The sequence below is a fragment of the Pagrus pagrus genome (assembly GCF_965226575.1).
Source record: "Pagrus pagrus genome assembly, chromosome: 7".
NCBI classification, from domain to species: Eukaryota; Metazoa; Chordata; class Actinopteri; order Spariformes; family Sparidae; genus Pagrus; species Pagrus pagrus.
Genome location: NC_140191.1, coordinates 3,808,302 through 3,833,154, shown reverse-complemented (window position 1 = coordinate 3,833,154; position 24,853 = coordinate 3,808,302). Strand labels below are relative to the sequence as shown.

Genomic DNA, 24,853 nt, shown 5'->3' with positions numbered 1-24,853 from the left:
TGACCCGACCAGCTGCTGGCTTCACTCTGCGTGTGTTTGTGTTTGTGTTTGTGCAGGCTGTTCTGTGCTACAGGTGTCTGTCTGCAGCTCAGCTTCCTCTGAGGTGCAAATCTCCTGCTGACACATGAAGTTACAGCATTTTGGGATAAAATCCTCAAACTCCTCTACCAGTTAGTCCATCTCTTCCTCCTCCAAGCAGCCGTTAACCCTAAAATAATCTAAGTTTCTTGCGTTTCAGTGGAAGATTTTAGTGCTCTGTCATGTTTCAATCCAGTGTGGCTAACATGACTGCATGTTTAGCAAGCTATGTGTGATCAATAATAATGATCAGGGAGCCAGTGCCCTTGATTAATTGATTGATTTTATTTGATAATTAAAATGCTCTGCACGGCAGTAGTTACAGTCATTGAAGGAAAAGGCACGATGAAGCCTCGTGACATGTTTCCATCGTGGTCCAACAAAAACATACAAACTCTTCTCTCTAATTGGTCCAAAACAAAAGATATAAACACTTTAATTGGTTCTCTCAACTGGGACACTTAAGATTTTTCAAAATCTGTTGAGCTACCTCTTGTAAAATATCGACGAGGGTCTCTAACGGACAGCTACAGGTTGAAACTACGTAATTTTTATTCATACTTGTTTTGTTTTTGATTGTGTCACTGACCTCGCAGCACAGTATCCCCGAACGCTATGTTCACACTGGATGACTCTGCAGCTCACAATCTGCCAGCTAACCAGCGCTAATGTAGCAGAGTGGACATGTGGTCTCAACTAAGCGCTTAAGCCTTAGTTTATTTCCCCTGACCATTACCAAACCTAAATTTCCATCTACGTATTGTAGAAAAAACATAATCTGGGATCGTCTGATGTCAACGTTCTTGTCGGGCGATCAGGTTGGACGATTACGTAACTCAAGTCAAGGAACAACTCTGGCAACTGGCAGGTTGCATCAGGGCTTATACCCAGAATACCAGTATGCATGTATACACACTCATTTACCCTCATGGGACCCTGCTGATATTCAGATATAACACCCGATCAGACAGTTTGCCAGAGATGTCTTTTTCCAGTTGTTTTCCTCAGGCAGAAAACATTTTGCAAGCTGCTTATGAGCTCTGAAAAAAAGGGGGAAAAAACCTCCAACTGTTCCTGACTCATCCTTAAATAAGTAATAATATTACACCTTGACCTGAGCATCAACCAGGGGAAGCTCCTGGACCAGCTGATGCTGCCTCATTAATCCATTTATGAGTCCAACGTGCTGTTCAGGAACAGCCTTTCAACTAAAATCAGAGCCAGATGTTGTTTATTCAAGAGATGAATGAAACTGTCTACTAATTTATCTACCGACTAGGAAATTAACAACTTCTAGCTCACCAAAATCGGAGGTACAGATGGGGCAAAATCTCCACTGCAAAATCACGGTCAGGCTGAGGACAGGTGGACAGGTGGTTTGTTGGTTGCCTGGCATCAATTTTTTTAAAAAGCACTGCTCTTTTTTTCTCTTTAGTGGGCTTCAACAGCAAAATAATAATGATAATGATATCGTGACGCCTTTCAAGAGATCCAAGGACATTTTTTATTAGGGAAGGCACAGAAAGAAAAAAAAAGATACTTAAAAAATAATAATCAGGAAGCAGGAGCTGAAAGGATTGTTGGGCAGATGACAGTAGAGTGGGTTGATGGAGGGGAGACAGAGTTGGCCGAGGTTGTAAAGGCAGCGTGGGTTGTCTGATTGGGGCCAAAAGACGTACTCAGTTCATCCTGCATGTACTGCTGAATGAACAGAAACAACCACAATCGACAGCATGAATGTTAGCCGGGTACTTCTCTGTGAAACCACAACTGAAGGTTTCTTTATGATCCGACTTTACATTCGTTTGCGGTGAATTTTCTATTTCTCTTTCCTGTCGCAACGCTGTGCTCACTCTCTGGTTAGGTTTAGGCACAACAAACACTTGGTTAGGGTTAGGAAAACATCATGGTTTGGCTTCAGATATGGATGGATGGAGATTGTACAACTTCCCCCCAAAAATAGCTGGTTTGGGTCCCAGGTGTCTTTAAAAATATCCAGTGGTTGTGACTCGAACTCTCATCCTTTGTTTGGCAGCCTTGTTGGCTGTATTTCAACCTTGGATGTATCTGGTTTGCAGAACTTAACTGCTAACATTACATCCTGGTGACTGGGATGACAGTAACTACCACTGGTTAAAGCTCACTGTGCACTTTAGTTTGAGGTTTGGACATTAAACGAACCTTTAGGGAAACTTCTCATACGTTATAATGATGTAATGTAACGACAAACTTCACATAAAAAGGTCGTTATCAGCCTCCTAAAACTCAGCGTCATCCAAGTGCCGGTGTTCCTCCTCTGTGTCGTCGTCCTTGTCAGCATCCAGGTGTTTTTTTCTCGCTGCAGCTCTGACTCACAGGTGTGACAGTTGTTTGGGGCGTCATTGTCTCCGTCCTTGGCGTTGGACTGCAGGTGGTCATCAAACAAGCCGGCAAAGTTTCAGCCTGACAGCGACGGGCTGTTTCTGTCCTTCCCGCTCAAAGACGAAACAATTAGCGTACAGTATGTGTGCTTTTTTTTTTTGTAGCAGTGCTGAGTTGGCGTTGTTCTCAAACTCTGGCCGCCCTTGAACATTAATTTACATGTTTGTGTGTTCATGTAGGCGTGTGTGTGTGTTTGTGAGGCAGAGGGTGAAATAAAAAGATGGAAGATGGAGCAAGAGTGCATCTTTTAGTTTGTGCGTAGGCTTGCACCTGTCTGTGTGTGTGTGTGTGTGTGTGTACGCCTGCTTTCTACAGTCTATGATCCATGAAATGCGTGAGCGTGTGTGTGTGTTGATGTGTTGTGTGTGTGTGTGTGTGTGTAGGTGCTAGACTGTCTGTGCATCAGTGTGTCCTTGGTGAAGCGAGTCATTGAGTTCATGCACGTGAACGAGCTTCCCTCTCCTCTCCGTCAGCTCGTGCACCATCCTCCCCGGCCCTCCTCTGCTGCACACTGTCATATTAGCATTCAGTCCGCCCATCACACTCCTCTGTGAACACACACACACACACACACACACACACACACACACCTGTCATGGCAACAAGCCAGGTTCAGCAGGAAGACGGATGATTAGAGAAGAGGATTTATTTGGTTTGTGTGATGCTGTTTTCTCTTGTCTGATGAGTTGATGCACATTTAATAGCAACATGTCAAAATATTCACGCTTAAGCTTCTTAAGTGTGAATATTTTATAGGCTTCTTTGATAGCGAGCTCAATATTTTAAGATTTTAATGGAAAATCAAACGATTCAAGAACCTCAACTCAGGCTTTGTGAAACTGTGATGGGCATATTTTATATGATTCATCGAGAAAACAATCATCAGATTACTCTTAAATGAAAATGATCTTTACTTGCAGCCCGGAAGACAAAATAAAAATGACACACGTCACACACACACAAAGATATATATGTGTAAAGTTAAAACTTCAGTCTTTAAAGATGAGAATGTAAACACATGAAAACTAAATGCTGTAACACAAAACAGGCTGACGAGCACAGGGTCAGCAGCAGCAGCAGCAGCAGCAGCAGCAGCAGCAGCAGAGTCCCTTCCAGCTGCACATAATACCTGTATAAAGAGATTAACCTTTTCAAGAATAACAACATCAGGTGTTTTAGCAAATGCCAGAAAAGAACATACGTTTACCTTTGTGTGTCTAGTCCTCGAGCGGCTGTAGTAATCCCGACTGTTGGTGATCATGACGGTCAGGAGCGTGGCTGCAGTGCTGCCGGAGCGCACTGGGGCAGCGAACTGTCCTTTTTTTTCTCTCCAAGTGAGGAAATAAAATGTTAAATGTTTTAAGCGCTTGAAGATCCAATCATCGCGAAACAAACATCGTGCTGGAAAATGTTCCACCATAAAAAATGCCAGTAGTCTTTGTGAATAATTGTATTTTAACCAGTTTATAGCCAACATGATGAAGTCAGTCTGACAGTGAATCATGTATGTGAACTTGCCCCTGCAGGAACGGTGGTTACTTGAGCCATAACGTAACCGTGCGCTCTTCCCTTCCTGTTTCTACTGATAGTCGTGTCAGTTTCTTCAACTGTGACCCACTTGTTCCCTAACTGTAATTAAATCTACACGCTCCAACCAAATCACGGTCGGATGGTTAAGAGACGTCTCCCACCCACACCTGTCTGTAACTCTTCTAAAGCCAGCAGCCCACCAGTCACGCCTACAGCTGCTGGCTGGGTGTGTGAAAAGAATAAACTAAGCAACGTTTGAATTTCTCTCTCTGTTTCTGACTTCTTATGAGCGAAGAACAAGCGCAGCACTGTGAACGTCCCTCTGCATTATTGGATTAGGGATAGTAGTTCAGCCAAAAAATTATTATTGATCTCTTTTTCCATCAGATTGTTGCCTGTTATGTAATAAACATGGATCATTTTGAAAATGATGAGCCCAACGTTTGAGCGTTCGTGACAACTTTCATGTAACATTCATGAACATCTGTCTTCGGACTAACCGCTTAAAAGTCAGAGTGTGAGCGGGTCGATGGGAAGGTTGAGTGGAAAACACTCATACAGAGACAGACTTGCGTACACACCTGCATTTAAATTGACTGACTGTCAAAACCAAGTCGCAAGGGAGGAAAAGAAACAGGCTGTGCAGGTGTAGATGCATGGATGCACACCTAGAGTATGCATAACACCACACACACACACACACACAAACACACACACACATGCAGGACCTCATAAAACAGCTCTTCAAAGATAAACACATTATTATTAGGTGGCTGTGTGTGTGTGTGTGTGTGTCCGTGTGCACGAGTGTGTGTTTGCAGCGTGCAGATCTTGTCGGGTTTTTGCAGCGCCGCATCGGCTCGAGCGAGGCCCGAGACCGTCTCCATGGCAACAGATCCTTCCTCCATCCCACCACCTGTGGAGTCAGAAATGAAAGGATTTATGTGATGGAAGGAGAAAAGAGAGACAGAGAGAAAGGAATCCAGAAAGGACAGGATTTATTTGAGGAGGAGACGAGGAGGAGATGACACGAGCGGAATTTATTCAAGATGACAAGATGGCAGGACGAGTGAGAGGAGGAGTGAGAGGAGGAAAGATTGAGGAAGAGGACGAGCAGCTGGTGTAAAAAAATCCATGCAGGAGGTTTCAATCAGGGCTGAATGCAGACATGTGCATTTCTTCTTTATATTAATGAGCAGCGTTGTGTAAAGATTAAAAAAAAAACCCTCATGTGTTATTCATTACTGAGTGAGTGTGGGAACGAGGAAAGACGGGAGGAATGTGTGTGTGGTTCTCCTGAGGTTTAGACATTTGAAGCTAAAATCAATGAGAACGAGTTAAAGAGGCTCTCGCTCACTCTGCATCGTCTCTGGCTCCTGTGCTACGCTCGCTGCGGTCATTTCTGCAAACAGTAATTACATCATCCCTCCTGTGTGTTTAACGTCACACGGCACAAGGAGTAAAGAAAACAGTGAGACCGGAGCCAGTTTGTTGGTTTGTGAAGGAACATTAAGTACAGCTGCCTCGTTGTCTTTCAATTCAGGCCAGTGTTTTTTGTCATGGCTGCATGATCCGTGTGCAGATACTAGGATTGCAATATCTTGAAAAAGCACTAAGACAAGGAACCAGTTTGAAAAAAACCCACAATAAATCTAATTCAATGACAGATTAGGAAGGATTGTACTGCGTCAGAGGAGCAGCAAGCCACTCAAATGATAGATAAGTGGTCCACCTTAAAGGTCAGTCCACCTTAAGTGAGCCTAGGGTTGAAGTGTGAGCGGTCCATCGTAGTCCGTAGTCCTTAGTCCTGTTGAGGGGTCGGCCACACACACGTCGTTGCTATAGGTTGTAGCTCCGACTCCACTTCTTCGCCTCCATAGGTTTCGTGCCTGTGTGACCGCGGCCTAAATCAGCAGGTGGCGAGCGGGACACGTGAACTTGGCTCAGGTCCTGAGGAGTTGTAGCATTTAGTCATCAGCTAATGTACAGTTTCCTCCACACACACTGCACTGCTGCGCTCACAGCTATAACGTAACTGCTAACGTCACACACTCTCTCTTGACTGCACACTCGCTAATATTTTTCACACAACCTACACACTGATTTTTCCTGAAAAGGGGTTTGCTACCTCTATAACACATTTTAGCTTAAAAAATACTCTCCTCTTCTTGGGCCCAGCAGGGAATCGCTACATGTAATGGCGTCACTGGAGTCCCCTGATAAATGTGAATTTTCTCCTCAATTTGAAGCATTTTCAACTCCCAGACACATTTTTTTGCCGCCTAAATTAAACCCACATGTGATTTTATTGTGCAATCTTTCTATCAAGTTTGTTTGCAATCCCATTACCATTACAATTTTGCCTTGTTATCGATGTGAACAGATCTGTAGATCAGATAAGCCTAAATTGTACTTTACTTAGCTGTGGAAAAACATCATTTGAAGCTGCATTGAATCATTCAGAGTGACAGTTCATTCAGTTTTTACCAGAAAATAAAAACTTAAGGTCCATTTAACAGCAGTGGTTGAAAGAGCTGCTTGAAAAAGCTAAGTGGACCTTCAGTTGAATTTTTGTGTGAAAATACACTGAAAAGCTCTTAACATGAGCAAAACGTTCAAATAAGGCATCAAAACCATCAACCATCAATCTGGTTTTGGCTCATATTCTGTAAACCTTTGACCACCACACAGCAGGACACCAGTGTTGTCCTTAGTTTGTCCCTTACTGTGACTCTTACACCTGTTTTTTTTTTAACTCTGATCCTTTTTATTCACACTCGTGGAGGCAGCACAGCACATTATACCAGACTGGCACTACAAGGAAAATGTGGCACCTTGCACTTTAATTACTTGCTAATTGTCAGATGTTACACCCTCAGAAGCTGAAGCGAAGAAATCAAATCGGTTTATCTAAAAGCTGTTTAAAATAGCTTAAAATGAGTGTTTGAATGCTCAAGTTGTGAAGATAGTGAGGTGAAATTAAAACACATTTGAGGAGATCTCTTCTCCTCCATGTTGTTCCTACAGGAGCCTTTTAAGCTTTTTGTTTATTTGCCATTCAGTGCCCAACCTTTCCCCTTCCTCTCTACCAGTCTGGGTCAGCAAACTGGCTGGCGGGCCGTAACTGTCACATCCAATCAGGTTCCTCTTTACAGTCTGTCAAAGCCAATCAGAATGCCCCGAGCGTGTGGGTGGTTTAGTAGCTTCCCCTCTCCGAACTGATCTGGGTTAAACAAAAGGCGAGGCCGGAGGGTCGGCGGCTCGCCAGCGCAGGCTAACAGCACTTGGCCTTGAGGCGCCATCACCCCCAAACAATCAGTCTGACACACACACACACACACACACACACACACACACACACACACAGAGGAAAACGAGCCAAAATCTTCTCATTATGACCATCCACACCCTTCACCAGAGGAGTTGGAAGCCACCCCAATTACCAGTGGGTTATACTGGCAAAGATACGACAACACACACACACACACACACACACACACACACAGACGTGCAGTGTGTGAGGATCTCCTTACGTAATGCAGTTTGATTATCTCACGTAAAGTGGGAGCGAACAAACAAACAAAGACTCTTCTATTCTAGTTTTGTCTCGTTTGGACCTCAGCTGTGCTGGACCCAGACTGAACCGGCTCGTCCTGACTCGACCCGCCCCCGACCCTGCCAGCTGATGTTTAGTCTGCCAGCTCTGCGGCTCTAATTGGGTAAAAAAGACGCCGGTCCATTGTCGGTTTGAACAGGCTTGCACTTTGGAAGAACTTATTGCTGACTCGGCCTTTAAAACAATCACTTTCTCTCATTTAATCTTTTATTGAGTCCCAGATTTTTGTTTTGCTTAAATAGTCAAAGGAGAGTTTTTGTTGCACCGTTCAACCTGAACATTATAGTTGAGTTTGGAGCTGAAAGAATCACAAAAAAAATTAATCATTTAAAGATGTAATATGTAATATCTCTGCATTAAAACGTCTATAAACTGCTCGACCGAGCGCGAGGTAGGAAGCGAGCGAACGTGGCTAAACATGGAAATAAAACATCGTCCTGATCATTTCATCTTTTCTCCGATGCCGTGTTGTAACCAGCAGAAATCTCTCTTCAGAACAAGCCTTTAATGAATTTCACGATGTGATGTTTCAGAACAGACGGGACCTTGAATTCTGCTTCAGTCTCTTTGTCTTCATTATTACAAAAATGGGATTTTCCAACGTAGTAAAAACTTGAACCAAAACTGCACCATCATCAGAAAACTCATGGCTCAGTGGGTCCGTTATGGACTCATTAATTGTTCTCATGTGTTGTATTAGAACCTTATGGTGTTATTTGGAAATCGTGGTTCTTGTTATGCTTGTGATTCACTTCCTGTTGTTTATCACACAGAACCATAAGAGAGTATTAGACCCAGAAAATGTTTTTCTTTCGCGTCTATTTGACACAACTTCACCTCTTTGTTCGAAGCCACTCAAACAATGATTGACTGAAACCGACAGGCTTAATTAACTCTATATCAGCTGTATGTTTTCTACAGCAACTGCAGCATGTCTGAGATACTGTGTACCTATGCTGTGATGCTCCTAAACCAGCTGTCTGTCAAACGGTTCCTCCTCGTTAATCCAATTAGGCTAACGAGGTGGTGAAAGGGAGACAACTCCACTTAATTGGAGCTCAGTCCAGAGATGCACAGTGAGGATTCTGGCAGACTGACACCACTGAGGTCTCCTAAAGCAGGACTGCCTGAGTCCTGATAGCTTGTGTGGATGCAACGTCTGTGCCTCATAACATGTAAACTCCTGATTTGTGATTGTGGAAATGTGGCGTCACTGTTGACATGAAGGGTTTAGAGTTAAGAGTATAAAGTTATGCTAGCAGGTCTGTGAGGCTCTACTGTTTTGCATGTTAGCAGCTGAGGCTGATGAAGTTTGAAGTTAGTTAGAACAGTCCAGAGTACATTTAACGTCTCTGTAGAGGGTTTCCACCTCAAACAGACTGACAGAGTAAAAGTTCAAGAGTGTTTCTTTGTCCATGTGTGTGTCTGTTACCTCTCTGTCACCCTTGTTTTCACCCTCTCTCTCTCTCCATCCTCCACTGTGTCACGTCCTCCTTCAGTTTGTGTCTCTTCTCTCTGTCATGATGTGTCACTTCTCCCTCGTCACCCTCTCTCCTCGTCACCCTCCTGTCATCCCGTCTGGTGGTGCAGCAGCGATTACTGTCTGTTATCAGGCTTGTTGCTGCAGGAGGGGATAGTTGTGTTTAAGGCTGACTGGTTTCCCCTGGAGATCCACCCAAACACCACACTCATCTGGACAAACTGTCACTTAATGAGCGCGTCGCTGTCAGGTGCGTGTGTGTGAGACAAAGCAAACAAAGGCGAGGATGATTGTTTTTGCTTAAGAGCGAGGCGCACATCCACGGTCTTGAATCCTAATTTCCTGGTGAGCGTCGAGCGTTCGGTGTGTAAAATGCTTTTGTGTGAGCGTGTTTTTGGCGTATTATCCCGGGCTGCTCAGTTGATTTGATAAACAGCAGTGGATTGTGGGAATGCTGGAAGGATTAGCCCCCGAACGACCCCGGCTTCAAAGACGCAGCCCGCTGCTGCTGCTGCGCCAGAAAACAAAATAAAAAACAATAAACTGAAGCTTCCCACCTGTCAAAGCTTCACACCGGTAACGATGACACCTCTGTCACACATCTGTATTAATCAGGACAGATGTTCTCTTGTCCTGCTTTACATTCATACACTTACACATCCAACTATATCATCCTCTTTACTGGCAAGAGGAGCACCCACTGGTAGAGAAAAAAGCCTTGCTCAAGGGTACTTTGATAGTAGATGCTGAGGGAATAACACGCAGACTTTCCTGCTCTAGTTTCAGTTGCCCTGCAGCAGCAGCAGCAGCAGCAGCATTAAGAGAAATATTGTATTATATACGATGTGTTATCGCTCTGAGAAGCAGAACTAATTTCTTTAAGAAGCCGAGCCAGTATCTCCTTGAAGACGCGATGAGTGTGTCTTTGTTTACTTCAGGGTCGCGCGGGTCGCAGCGCTTCAGCTGGTGATAAATCACAAGTTTCTGTTTCAGGTTTTCATGTAAATTCCTCAGAATTAAATGTCAACGGCCCAATCTGAGAAATCTTTACGCCTGTGGACTCGGTGCTGACTTTAATGCGCAATTAGTTGGCATCGGTTAAAGGACCTTTGTCATTCCCCGTCTCTTCACTTCATTTCCTGTCATCGCTTCAGTTTATAATCAAACCAGGAAACAGAATGCCAAATAATTATCTCCCAAAGTCGAAGCACAGAGACCAATTTTCTCCTCTCAGTATGACTCTCAACAGACAGAATACAGTAAATTATTATTATTGCGTTTGAAGTTACTCAGCTGGTGAAACTCTGCTGCTCTTAACTCATCGTTGCTGTTCGTTCCAGTTAAATTTACAACCGACAGTACAACTCAGGAAACTCCTGGTGGATTCATTCACTGACTGACTCATTAACACTGAGGTTCTTTAACTAATTAACTAATTATAATTTTTCTGTAACAACTAGTGGACTACAGCAACTCTTCTTATAATAGACATGTATGTCTTCTTCTTCTTTCTCTTCTTCTTCTTCTTCTTCTTCTTCTTCTTCTTCTTCTTCATCGTCCTCTTCCCTTTTTCTCCTTCTTCCTCTTTCTCCTCTTTCTTCTTCTTCCTCCTTCTCCTTCTCCTTCTTCCTCTTCATTCTTTTCTTCTTCTTCCTCCTCCTCCTTCTTCTTCTTCTTCTTCTTCTTCTTCCTTCTCCTCCTTCTTCTCCATCTTTCTCTTCCTTCTTCTCCTTCTTCTTCTTCTTCTTCTTCTTCCTCTTCTTCTTCATCATCCTCTTCCTTCTTCTCCTCCTCCTTCCTTTTCCTTTTCCTCTTCCTTCTTCCTTCTCCTTCTCCTTCTCCTTCTCCTCCTAACTAAAATTGGGCTGAGCAGGTATCAGACACCTGCTCTTTAGCAGATTTTCTTGTCTCTCGGGGCAGAGTCCTTAACCCCATGAAGACTCTGTACACATTGACGATGTCTTGAATGATACAGGTTCAGGTGATCTGTTGGTTTTTTGTTAAAAGGAAATCACTAGAAGAGATTGTGTTGAAGTTTCTCAGTGAGCTGTTCTGTTTCCTGTTTGTTCTGCTGCAGTTTTAGATGATGATGAAATGATCAGATTTTGGGTCGTTACTATCTGAGGGTGTGTACCTTCTTTTATGACTGTTTGTTCCAGATTCAGACATCACGTCATGTGAGTCATAAAACTTTGGCGGAGGTCATAATAAACAATGAACTAGTGGCTGTGTAAATGGAGCGTCGCAGAGTGTTGAGGAGACATTTAGAGGAGGACAGATTAAAGTCCCAGAGGGTCAGAGCTTATCTTCAGCCAGCAGAGATCCTGACAGATATCCTCACATACGCCATTTGGTGGAGGCTGTTTTACCAAAGCTCCTTAAACGAGCACACATTTATTCACTGTGGGTGATCTGTGGAGAACTGAGCCGCAGACCCAAAAGACGTGACTGCATTTTGTCTGAAAAAAGATAAATTAAGCCTTTTCTTGGTGACATTGATGAGGCCACTGACTGAATATTAAAGGATAACGCTGGTGTTAATTTATCCTTTTATCATGAAGTTAAGATTTCTCCATAGATTAATGCAGTAACGAAGAAGGCCTTTTAGCTGAGTGCTTATAAAACACCAATTTACTTGATATTAACGATATTGTGAGCTTATATCAGAGATGACGACCTCAGTCCCAGTTAGTTAATTTGGAAGCTTATTTTGCATTTTGTGGAAAAATGTCTTTGAACGGCAGATCAATTAAAACCCTCAGCTGACTGACGAAGGTTAAGATATGCTCTCTGTGGGCTGTCTAAATGCATCCTGGGAAATGTAGTGTTGCAAAGTAGTGACAACAGAGGGCTAGTGTGATTATCACATTCTTTGATTTCTGTTTTCGCTTTTTGAATCCCATCTACAAAGCTGTGGTTAGATTCCTTTCTTTTGCAAAAAGCATTTAAAAAATGTGCATTTATTACCTCCATGTGTGATTTGTCGGCCAAAGGCCTTTCATCAGGTGATAAATATTCATGAGCCATAATTTAGTGTGCAGAAACAGCTGTTGATCGGTGTACTCCTGTGACAGTTTTGGTGGAGGGTGCAGGGTTTCCACTCAAGCAAACAAAATACAGTATGTCCCAGACTCACCGTAAACAACGCAGACTAATGAACACATAATGCGCCTGACTCTTTGTCGTTGAATCGAAATGGAAAAGGTACTGTAGTGTTTCTGCCAACACTTCTGCCGAGCTGTAAAAAGGTGAAATCAAACTTCACCACAACAACACCTCAACCCGCTGGCTGACTATCAACACCTTCATGGAAGTTGCATGCCAGCAAGGTCGACTGTGGTGCAGCTATTGAACACATCACCAGACCTATTTGTTGAAAATACAAGCAGAGATTCAGGGATTCAAGGGACTGGAAGCAGGCTAGATCTCTGCGGCATGAAGGCAAACTACCCGATGCTATCACGTTAACAGGGTAGATACATTGGTTAGTTTGTTAAGCAAATTGTTGGTGAAAATAAAAAGATGAATCTCGACTCGACAAATCATTCCTCCATCCTCCATCTGAAAACCTTCATCACTCACGATGAAGAGTTTCTTCTGTGTCATCTTCAATCATTTTCAGCTTTCTTGCAGCACAATTGTTGAGACGTTCTCTCGTCTGGGTCTCTTCAGGATCATCACCCTTCACCCCCTGCAGGGCCCCCCCACCTGTGTCTCCCAATCCCCCCTTCTCCGACCCCATAATCTGTAATCCCGGCTCCGCTCTGTTCAAGTACATTAGTGAATTATTCCTTTAATCCAAACGGGGAGCGGCCGTAAAGCAGCTTTCTGCGTGACTCAACGAGCTGCCCCCGGATGAAGTAATCGACCCGGAGGATAAGTATACAGCCAATCACGTCTCGTTTTAATTTGTTTCACCCGTCGGGGTCGATGCCAGACTCCTTGAGCCTTGACTGTCCGTCACATAATGCAGAAAGACTTCAGCTTGTGATGTCATTGCGTCGCGAAGGGACCACTGGTGTGTGATGCTGGAAAAAATGTGTTTGGAAAGAGTGAAGTGAGCCAGTTGGTGATTGTATGTGCATGTTTGTATTTATAGGTCAGATACAAACAACAGCAGATGTTGCATCCGACAGCCGGAGCGGCTCGGTTGCAGTTATTCTGAGCTAATATTTGCTAATATTCCTGGAGAGTATATTTTTAACTCCTCTGATTGGATGTCGGTGAATAAATAATCAGTTTGCACCACTGAGATCTATTTAAATGTGTTTCATTTTGAACTGACTCACCCCTCTGTTCCCAACCAGTGTATTTTCAACCCAACCTGGTTGTTAAATATTTCATAGTAATGGTTTCTGCGTCTTCTGATGTCGTGCTGGTTTGAGTGGGATCAGCATTTTTTTCTGTTGCTGGCTGCACAGGGGTTGATTGTTTTCTAGGCAGTTTTATTCATCATGCACATATTAGATTCAGAGTGACTTATGCTTTCTGAGGATATCACTAACGTACAGTCAGGGAAAAAAAGGTTCATTAAAGCCTTTTCGCACCAAGCATGGATTTTTCTACTCCACCACCATCCCCTCCAGCCCCGACATGAAAGTCACCTCACTTCATATCCTGCACTCACTACAGAACAGAGTGTATCCACAGTTTTGCAGAAACATTAACTGCCAACATTTTAAACTAGCGACGAGGCTGCAGACTTGCCCAAACTTGCCGAAGCCTTTACTCACCTCTGAAGACCCCAACTTGTAGGAGCTATTGATCCAAAACTTAGCGCAAGATTATCCCCGAAGTACAAGTAAGAAATCGATTATATTGAGTTTTTGACAGCAGGTGTTGGAGGGCACAGTTTACAAATGTATATAAATCATCAATAGTACCCCACTGAGGACATACAGTAACTTCATTCACCACAAATATAATGTGAACGGAGTAAAACGCACAAAACTTTTTTTGTTATTCTCATGGATATTTAATACATTTTTCAAGCATAGTTCTGCTTTTAAACTTTAGACATCCCTGTAAGGAGCCCTGCGCTCCAGTAACTGGCCCATTTAAGAGCCAGAAGTTTTTCCTGAGCTGATCAATACAAACTGAGGTCTGTTTTTCAAGTGAAGCTATTTTCACCTCATTAAAGTTCCTTCACCACTTTGTTTCACTACTTCTTTCTCCGTCTGAGAGGAGAAACTTATTTGGGTTTTTATGCCTTCAGGTCGTAGTGAGGGCTGTCATTAATCTGATCCGTCATTTTCTTTGAAAGCTTTAACACAAACTTTTTTACTTGATATATTTGTACTCATCAACCTTTTATTGTGTGTGTTTTTAGGAAATGTAGTCGGGACCAATGCCACCGAGCCGGCAATCACGGCCAATGTCACCTCCCTGCTCCACGAGGAGGAAGGTCCAGTCAAGGTTAACGAGGTGAGCATTTCAGTCAGTCCCGACGCCGTCAGCACTGTGACCCCGAGGGCGGGCCGGGTCCCTCGTGCCGGCGAGGAAGAGGAGCAGAGCAGCGGCATGTTCGGTGAGACGGTGGTTCCTACGGTGGAGGAAGTTGGTGTGCCAGCCCCGCCCCAGCTCATCCCTGATTCTGCTGAGAAGGAGGACCTGCTGCCTGGCAGCCCACGTGGACCAGAAGTCATGGAGGGCGAGGAGGAGGAAGAAGAGGAGGAGGAGCGTCTGCCACACACCGACCCGCCTTGGATTCACGACAAGGACACAGCCGTGTTTGACTTGGATCGCCTGTTCACCACCACCGCCCCGCCCTCGACCGCCTCCAACCCTTCTAACCCCGATGTGCTCCGCGTGAACTTCTTCGACCCTTCCTCTCGTGGGCGCAACCTCGACCTGGCCCCACCCTCTCCTTCATCACTGGCTCATGAGCTGCAGGGCGGTGACCCCACTTCCTGGGCGATGCCGGACAACTACGACTACCTCACACCCTACGAGGATGGCGTGTCCCCCACTGCTGATGAGTACACCTACAGCACCACGACCGACGCCTACGAGAGCGACGAAGACCTCCGGCTTCGCTCCAGGCCCCGAGGCCCAGGGTCCAGCTCCTTCATCCCCGGGGGAGCACTTCCTGGTGCAGGAGCTCCAGTACCAAACGTTCCTGCAGCAGCTCCTCCCGCGGCGGTAGACGGGTCAGACGGGATGGGTGGATGCCGTGTGGGCTACCAGATGGTGAACGGGAGTTGCCGCTCACCCTGCGACACGCTGCCAAACTACTGCTTCAACGGGGGACAGTGTTACCTGCTGGAGGGCATGGGAGTCTTCTGCAGGTATGATAAACACAAACACATTTACTCAGTGACAAAAGCATAAACTGCGTGATAATACTCAACAAGCCATTTAACCGGCCATTTAACTTTTCAAATCCTCCAAAAAGGGGTGTGAAATGTTGGCAATCTCATGATTTGATTAGATTTTGATTGTTGGCGGTCCGATCCAATTCAGAATCGATTTGATTGAACAAATATTTTCAGTGTTTTGCTCCAGTTTATTGTGCACTGAACCATCAATTGAGGTCCTAAAATCTGCTGAAATACAATATGAGACACAACTGGACATTGACTGCTTAATGTTCGTCTGGCAAAGGTAATTGTTCAATCATTAAAATAAGAGAAACCCTTGCAACCGCTGCCTTGTTTAAAGATGGACTTCCAGATAACTCTAGCATGTGCACACTGTAAATGGTCCAGGTGCTGCACTACCCTCAAGGTTTGGTTCCGCCTTTTTCCATCAACATTTAGGAATTTTTGACATTTGTGAATAGATTCTGAATCATGGGAGACAAGAATCACCCCTTCGATGCCATTAGTGCAACGTACACTTTCGATTGAACGCAGGATTTCTAGTATTTGTTGATTTCCCTTATGATTTCGGAGCTGCTTGGACAAACTGTCACTACCACAGACTCTCTCCTCTATACATTCTCATATATATCAGATATGTGTGGTACGTTCTATACCCAAAGATGAGTAACCTCACATGTCCTGAAAATAACCAATGTGGGTAGAGAACTAAAAAAAACAAACTATACTCAAGTAAAGCCTCGGCAAACTTTTAGATTTAGTGTTTTGCTCTGCGGGTCAGGAACATGTGGAACAGCTCAGTGCAGAATATAAACTCACGCATCATTGTTATTTTTAACAAGAGGCTTTTTATGAGGAAATGTCCCTCGCTCTGCCCGGCTGTACGCTGAGATTTTCCTCTGTCATGCAAACTGTACACAGACACAAAAACACATGATAAATTCACGAACACACGAATTAAAGACAAACTTAACCACTCGCTCGTATACAAACTGCTTCCCCCCACCCCCCACCCCCCGCCTGCATATTGAACACTCATTACTATATGACCTGCTTTCCAGGCATTAGCCACAAACTGCAGCAATGACTCGATCCCTCAATACTCGATCCATTGCCGTGGTGCTGAATCTAGGTGGAGGTCAAAAGTCAAAGGGATTAAGAGAATCATTTATGAAAATATGGTGTAAGCCACAGAGTAGTTCCAGCTCAATATGAGTCATCTGCGAATGCATCTGAAAGTCAGCAGTGCATCTGTGGATCAAAACGTCCCGATCTGTGACGAGAACAGCTACACTTGAGTTTATGAAAACACATCAGCAGCGCGCCGAGTTCAGGATTAGAGCTGCTGCGGATGGGGGAGGGCGATGTGTGCTTTGTTTGATAGCTTTTCTGATTTCTAATACTGTATGGCTGTACCAATGTTGTTCGTATTGAATGGGATAATAAGGGATCAATACTAAATCTTTGTTTTTCCTCTCAGGCTTCAGTTAAAAATGTATTTATTGACCTTTAATTTCTATAAACAGGGAGAGGACAACATATTTGTAACAGAAGGGCTCTGGTTCCTATTTAAACGGGCTTTGGTCGAGTGCAGGAAAACAGTCTGTCGAGAGCAAAAGAGGCAGAATGCACTGGCTGAATTTCAATTTTGGCTATCGTCTGATGACGATTGCACTATTTCTTTGCTTTTTTAAAAATGTGCAGCTGATAAAGAGTAGCTGAAATGTTGTTTCTTGCATTTTTATTTGCTAATCAGAATGTTAACAATGACCAGCACATGGAAGAGGAAGTCATGGCCCAGTTAACCATTAGCCTGTTGGTTGTCCAGATGTTTAATGGCTACACCAGAAGCCCAGAAATATGGATCCAATAAGGGAAAGTCTAAAAGCAGAGGTTGAACCCCGTTAATTCCCATGAAAGCTGCTCAGTGGCGCATGAAGCCAAACAAGTTTGACTTCCTGGGTGCTTCGTTAAAGTGCGGCCCATTAAGCGTACGCACAAGAGACTTCCGGCAACGAGAGGCTAACCTCCATTTTAGCCCTCTGCTAACCTGACTAAGAATAATACAATTAATGGTGCAACTCTGTTTTGGACTCTTCAGCTCATCATCCCTGATTTTTGGTGCAAAAACCTTTAAAGGTGCAACTTTAAATGTCAAGTTCGCCAAAGTTGCTGCTATTGGTGATAGACCAGTTATCTTAATTGGAGTTTCTTACTGTGATGATGTAACATCACCTTTAGATACTTCTCATTAGTATTACAATGAGGTGGAGTTGGTTGTAAATGCCTAAAACATCAACTGTAACTGTAGGTTTAGGTTTTTAGTCCCTGAGAACAAGCGAAGGAACAGACCTCTTCTACAGCCGCCATTTTGTATTGCTGGTCAACATCCATACAGGAAGAAATCCATCATACGAGAGGCATAAAGATCAATTTATACACTCACTGTAGCCTTGGCTGAGAGAAAATGGCTGAACAAAAAGCAGCAATTCCATCACAAAAACCACCTGCAGCTCAGTGAATATGATGTCAAGGTCAGAGCTGAGGATGATTTTTCTTTTCTCTGGCCTTGTTTGTGCTTTCATTCACATAAACACAGACTTTACATTTCAGTAGGGTGGATGGTTTCTACATACATCTCCCCATAATCATGAAATGATTGAACCAGCCAATCAGTTGAGGAGAAAACTTCCAATTAGTAAGCAGCTGCACAGATTAAAATGCAAATGTATGCACAGCGGTGATCATCCTCCCGACTGGATCTGATGGAGGACGTATCAGCCTGCCAACAGATATACACACACATGAATACCACACGCATCTCAGTCTAAACTAAAACAAAGAGATGCTGAAAGTCTCAGAAAAACATCTGCACAGCTCAGATTTATTTCCTCTGAAAACACAAGCTCTCCCCGGCCTCCACATCTCCAGTCACATCACAGAGCAGACATGAGTCGACCTTTTTCACCCCTCCGTGATAAAAGCTAGCAGTGGCATCAAGAGTTTTTTGCCATATTCACTTTTTGTGCAAACTTGCTCATTAATAACACCAATCCTGACTGATTTTAGACATTACAATTAATCTAAAGACTCGTGTCAACATTTAAAGGTAAGTCTATGAAATGGCAAAAGCTTCATTTGTCCAATTTACAGTCATAAACCCAAAGACTCCTCATGTACCATCATCACTTTTGCATGAAAAACAGTAAAACAATGAATCCATCATCAAAATAGTTGGAGTCATTGCAGCTTTACAAGAGAGAACGTAGAGAAATTTAGAAAAAGTAAATATTATGAATAACTGTACGAGTGACTGAGCAGGAACCAGATAGAATCATCAACTCAGTTCTGCATCAACCCGACAGATTACGAGTGTTATTGACTGAGTGGGGAAATGGAGCAAACGTTCACACACAGCGCTGCTGAAAAAACACTCTTTGCTAAGCGGACAACATGATCCACATATTTAGGGCAGATTTTGGGCCTCAGTCAGCAGATAGTAGCAGTGATGAACCTCTTGAGAGTGAGTCAGAGAGAGTCTGAGAGGCGTTTGACTGCTGGGCAAAAAGTGCAATGTGGGTCAATGGAGCGCTGGCACAGATGAGGACCAATATGTTCGTCTGGTGTGTGTGTGTGTGTGTGTGTGTGTGTGTGTTTGATTTCACACACGTGACTGAGTTTGTGTGTGCATATGTGTGTGTATATTTGTGTGTGTGTCGGTGCGTGCAGCTGATCTGGAGCGGCTTCATTCATCAGGCCGATTCAATTACAGTGAGATGAATGTTTGGACCTTTTAGCCCTCCGCAGTAAAACACATGACCCTTTTGAAGTGCTGTTTACTGACCTCAGACCAGCCGGTCGTATCTCTTTCCCGCAGGAAGAAATATGTACCTGCAGGGCGGGGAAGCTCAACTTCCTCGATGTAACTGATTACATGTAGCTTATTACCTTTTAGTACAGTTTAAGAAAGACTCGGCTTCATTTTCTTCCCCATACGTGGATTAAAAATGCCAAAACAATGACGTTAAGAACAATAATTGAACTTTTAACTAATTAAATTAGATATTATAAATACGTTTACTGTACACAACAGAGTGACATCATAATAAAAACTGTCAAAAGCCATTTCATTGCTAAAACAAGTACACACCCTCTGCTACAAATCTGGTTTAACTCAACTGTGCACCGACTCCTCTGAGATCAGTTTATTAGTCATGAGGAGTGCTGCAGTACACAGCCTGCTGAAACAGTCGTGCACTATCTTCTGTAGCTCTGGAGGAACTTAAAGGCAACACAACTGACCAATTTCGTAGCTTCAACACGTGTTAACTCCAGAGAAGCAGCAGTTCATGTGGGTTAACGCTGACCCGAGGCACAAAGCTTCCTGACACGTTCAGTGTGTGTTTCACTTTAAGCCAGATTTACGCCTGATGGGGTTAACGGGAGTCGTTGATATCTGCGGTGCAGGTTTTGATTTATGGTTCGGTGTTGGATTACTCTCATTTATGATACAGTAGACAGATGTGCCGTGTCCCACATACTAGCTGTGGGTTTTATTTATTATTATTATATATTTACTTTATATTACGCCTCCTGACTGGCGACAGCGGTGGCCGGAGGAATTATGTTTTCAGGTCGTCCGTCCCGTTCTTGTGAGCACCATATCTCTAGAGTGCAATGAGGAAATTTCTTCAAATTTGGTACAAATATCCGCTTGGACTCAAGGATCAGCTGATTAGATTTTCATGGTCATGGGTCAAAGGTTACTGTGATTTCATAAAACATATTTTAGCACAGATGACAACAAGTAATTATACAATTATACAGGTACAAAACAAAAAACAGACAATATTATACTATATAACAGTGCAGGGAACGGTGCAAGCCATGCATCGAGAGTAAACAGTGGAAACACCCCAATGATTCCCAGTCTTGTTAGTGTTGTTCTCACTCCAACGGCATCAGAAACAAAACCTCACATGGTTCCCCCAGATGTGTAGTAATGTGTCAGCTGCTTCATAGCTAGGAACCCTAATGATGTCATCAACAGTTACTATGTCTCTGCTTAATTGGGCTTCCAAGTAAAACATAAAGCCTGTGTTACAACATGGGGTCATGGAGTTTGAAAGATGGAGGCTTTTATCAGGCAGTGAGGGTCTGATGAACCTCTTGTGGCTTTATGGGAAGTGTAAGATCCAGTGTTTGTAGAACTTGACTCACATCAGGGAGTAAAAGTCAGGAAATTTTAACCTGCTGCCTCGATTTTGATTGTCGATTTAAAAGTCTCCTTCCTGCAAGTTCCCAAACCTTATGAATTTGCACCTCTGGATACACAAGTCTCTAAACCTCAGGATCCAAAAGTTCAGTTTTTACTCAGGCAGGTAGTGAGGGTGGTGTTTCAAACTGAGGTGAAAATGAATCAGTTCCAGTTAAAATTGTTTCAATATGAACAAAAAATGCGTCCTTATCCTGAAGTTTAAGGAAAAAGCATGAATGTACCGAGCAGAGGAACAAAAACAAGACGATCTGGAGGAGAGAAAGAGAAAACACTGGCGTTCCTGTCAAGTTTCTAATCAGTGTGAGTCTGAGCTGTCGCACACACTTACACAGTCTGTTGCTAGTTAAGTAAACAGAAATTGTGTTAAATTGTCACTTCCAGAGTCTGTGGCCAAAACACAGCCTGCAAAAACACTCCAGCGGTCAAACTCACACAAATAAAGTGAGACGAAAACAAACCTGTACGACTAAAAACCTGAGTCAGTCCACACAAACTCACTGCGATGTGATCTGTCTTTCTTTTTAAAAAAAGTTATCTGCTGCATCTCCAGCACTGGCTCTCCTGTCCTTTGACTTATTGTGTGTGACAGCGTTTACGTCGTAAATCGCTTCCTTCGCTCGAGCTGCAGGACCGAGGACCATATTCGGAGAAACAGATGAGAAAAAACGGAGGGAGGGGAAGAAACAGAGGGTGTGTGTGTGTCAGGGAAACAACAGAGAGAGGGTGTTTATATTCTGAGCGTTTGTGGGAGAAAAAGTCCGACATTGAAAGAGAAAGAAAGGAGTGAAAGAGTGAGAGAGTGAGAGAGTGAGAAACTATTACAGGAAGTGAAGAGAAAGAAAAAGTGAGAGGTGGACAGAGAGAAAGAGAGGAGGTGGAGGAGAAACGGAGAGAGAGAGAGAGAATGAGTCAGAACCTTATAACGCTTGCCAGTATGGAAACGACTCGGGCGAGCCAGGTCGAATTTACTGTGTGTGTGTGTGTGTGTGTGTGTGTGAGTATGAGGGTGTGTGTCAAGTGTGTGTGTGTGTGTGTGTGTCCGTCCTGCAGCTTGATGTAATTAAGTGAAGTTTTGAGCACCAGCAGCCGTTTGTATCCATTTTGGATTTCATGACTAAATCATGGCAACACAAATCAGATACACACACATCATGAAACACACACACATGCACACACACACACACACACACACACACACACACACACACACACACACACAGGATTATGTGTGTATCAGAGATCACATCCAAGTCAAAGAGCGCGGGGTCGTGGAATCAGGCCAGAGGTCAAACACACAGGAGATTTACGGGCTGCTGAGAAGGCCAGGACAAAAGACACACACACACAGACACACACACACACACACACACACACACACACACACACACACACATAAACACACACACATAAACACACACGCACACTCACAGTTTGTTTTTGCCAAAGGTAGTCTTGCCTGATGTATTCAATTGTTGACACACACACATACACACAAACTCGTGCCTGGCAGTGGTCGTCTTGCTGCAGGGTGACTGTGTTTGGACTATTCGGTTCACTACACACATACACACATACACACATACATGTACGAACACACACACGTGTAAAATCATCAGGGTTTTATTGATCTTTACGTGGGCGGAGCTAACAGGCTCCATTGAACCACTTCACCCCGCTCCGTCTCAGTCTGTCAGCCTCAAATTCCTCTAAATGTCTCTTATTTTGAAAGGAGTTGTAGGGAGGAAATAATCTGCGCCTGATTTATAAAAATGGAAAATGTTTTGTTTTCCCAACAGTACAATCACAAAAGAGATCCAGACGCTAGAAGCCTTTATTAGATCAGAATTTACAATTCGATTATAATAATCTGTTATTAGGATTCTTGTGACATTGCTAATATGAAAACTTCCTGCATTTGAGCTCCAGTTTTCTGCTTTTTGTTAAAGTTCAGCTCTGTTCACATAGTTTGCTTTTAATAAACACATCTGTTTAGTTTTTGTTGTTTTTAGTACACTTTATTTATGAAGTGAAAAAGCAGCTGCATGTTTACAGAATAGTTTTTCATTCGTTTTTCATGTGTAGATGAAAAAAAGAAATGGGAAAGATAACCTATAAAGATATAAGAATATTTAAAGGAACAGTTCACCTAAAAATTAAAACTCTGTCGTTATCTACTCACCCCCATGCTGATGGAAAGTGAGGGGAAGTTTTATAGTCCAGGAAACATTTCTGGAAGAAGTAGCATCCAAATCCAAAACATAAATGCCTCCGTACAGCTTGTCTAGCATAAATCTAGTCTGGCTTGATCATTTATACTCGTTTTTAATCTGAAATTGTGACCCGGGGCTTCCGTAGACATGCATTACACCTGAGGACCTGAATGGAGCCATTTTATGTTTTTTTTTCTAGACATGTTTCTTGAACCACAAAACAACCCCCAACTTTCCATTGGAATTGGGGTGATAATAACTGAATTTACTTTTTTCAGTGAACTATTCCTTTAATGCACCTGCATACACATTCATACAGATATAAATAAACAGAGCAAGCTTGTTTGCCAAGCAGTGATGCAAATGTGAGACTCAGAGTCACCAATGTTGAACTATATGTGACCCAAACCCACAGACTGATTGTCCATTTTTTTATTTATACTTTAACATAACGTCGTGCATCAGTATGAATCCATGTGTCAGGCTTCCCGAAGGCAGCGGGAGCATCTTTTTATTATCTTACCTACTGCATTCTTGGCTGATGGTCGGGAGTGAGCGAGGGGCCACATGTGCATCCCAGTAATTGGTTTGCAGTTTATGGTATTGTGAGTGCTCTCCAGGGACGCAGCGGTTTATTTAAATAGGTTTTGGTCACAGTTGTATCCTCAGAGCCACGCTGAGTGAGTCATTTAGGCTCTCTGTATATATGATAGCACGCTGGTTAGCACTAAGCAAAGTGTGTTAACTGCAGAGACAGACAGCTCTGCAGGAAATGTAAATGTGACAAGTAAACAGAAACGTATTAAATTAGGTGTTTGCTCGCCGGAGATATGGAAATAATTGTTTATAGGTGCAAGCAGGAGGCTTTTTATAAGACTGTGTTTGCAGGAGTCTTCATGCAGCATCACACTCACACTTTACCAGACAAAATACAGGATCATTTGTTGAGAAATATCCAGTACAGTTCTCTGTTTTCGTTCCTTCCTTTTTGGCCTAAACCCCTGGAAAAAGACATCACTCGACAAACTGTCTGAAAGTATCCAAACATCATTACCCCGGGTTTGAATCAGTCCGATTCTTCTAATGCCAAATGGAGAACACTGATTATGTCGTCATGTTTTTCAAATCCCTTTTCAGTTTTCAAATCGAGGGATTTAGCATTACCGGCTGATTGAATGGACCAGTTTTCTGCCCACTGCGGCCGCTAATAAGGTTTTAATGATTCCATCTACATAATGGAAGCCGACGATGCAGCGATATTTTTTATTTAAGCTGGTTTTGTTTTGAATGTGGCGCAGAGGACCGGATGCCTCGGGGACATCGAGGAAGGACGGCTGATTACAGATGAAAAAGCATTTGACCTAAAATAATATAATAATTTTTGTTTTCAGACGGAGGTAGACTGGATTGTACTTAGATCATTATCTTTTTTATTCACTTATCTCTTTTTTTTTAGTTTGTCGAAAGGCAGCTGATGAGTTGCTGCTTTCAGACACGATCATGCTGCAGCACAAACCTCCGGGCTTCGTAATTGGTTTTATTTTTTTATCACATGCTCTCATTCAGCAGCAAAGCCAGACATTAATAATAAAAGACCAACTGTCTCAGCAGAGTATCTTTCTGCAACAATTTACATTAACTATGAAAGTTAAAATATTTTAATTGTCCAGATTAAGTCATTTTTATTATCATAAAGTGTAGCCTGTACAGTTACTGACACTGACAGAAAATCCACATTGGAGCATTGATGAGTCAAAACCTGAGTTTGAGGGAGCTTCCGGGTCTGGTGATGACCACCAGGAGGATACTCCACTGGTTGCAGACAGAGTCCGATTGTATGTAAGCTTATGAGAAAATGAACATGCTTCTCAGTTGATTTATTACCTCTGTAAACGGTTTCCTAATGAGTTTATAGTCTCA

At 43.2% G+C, this 24,853-nt stretch overlaps 1 protein-coding gene across 10 annotated transcripts in view; it reads left to right on the top strand.

The window, feature by feature from the left end:
• The window catches only part of cspg5a (chondroitin sulfate proteoglycan 5a), a 58,536-nt gene that overhangs the window by 7,693 nt on the left and 25,990 nt on the right, over window positions 1-24,853 (top strand). For all 10 annotated transcript variants that reach the window (XM_084358249.1, XM_084358245.1, XM_084358242.1 and 7 more), the window contains exon 2: window positions 14,455-15,412. In XM_084358249.1, coding sequence (XP_084214375.1) covers window positions 14,455-15,412 — 958 coding nt within the window. The remainder of the gene's footprint in view (window positions 1-14,454; window positions 15,413-24,853) is intronic.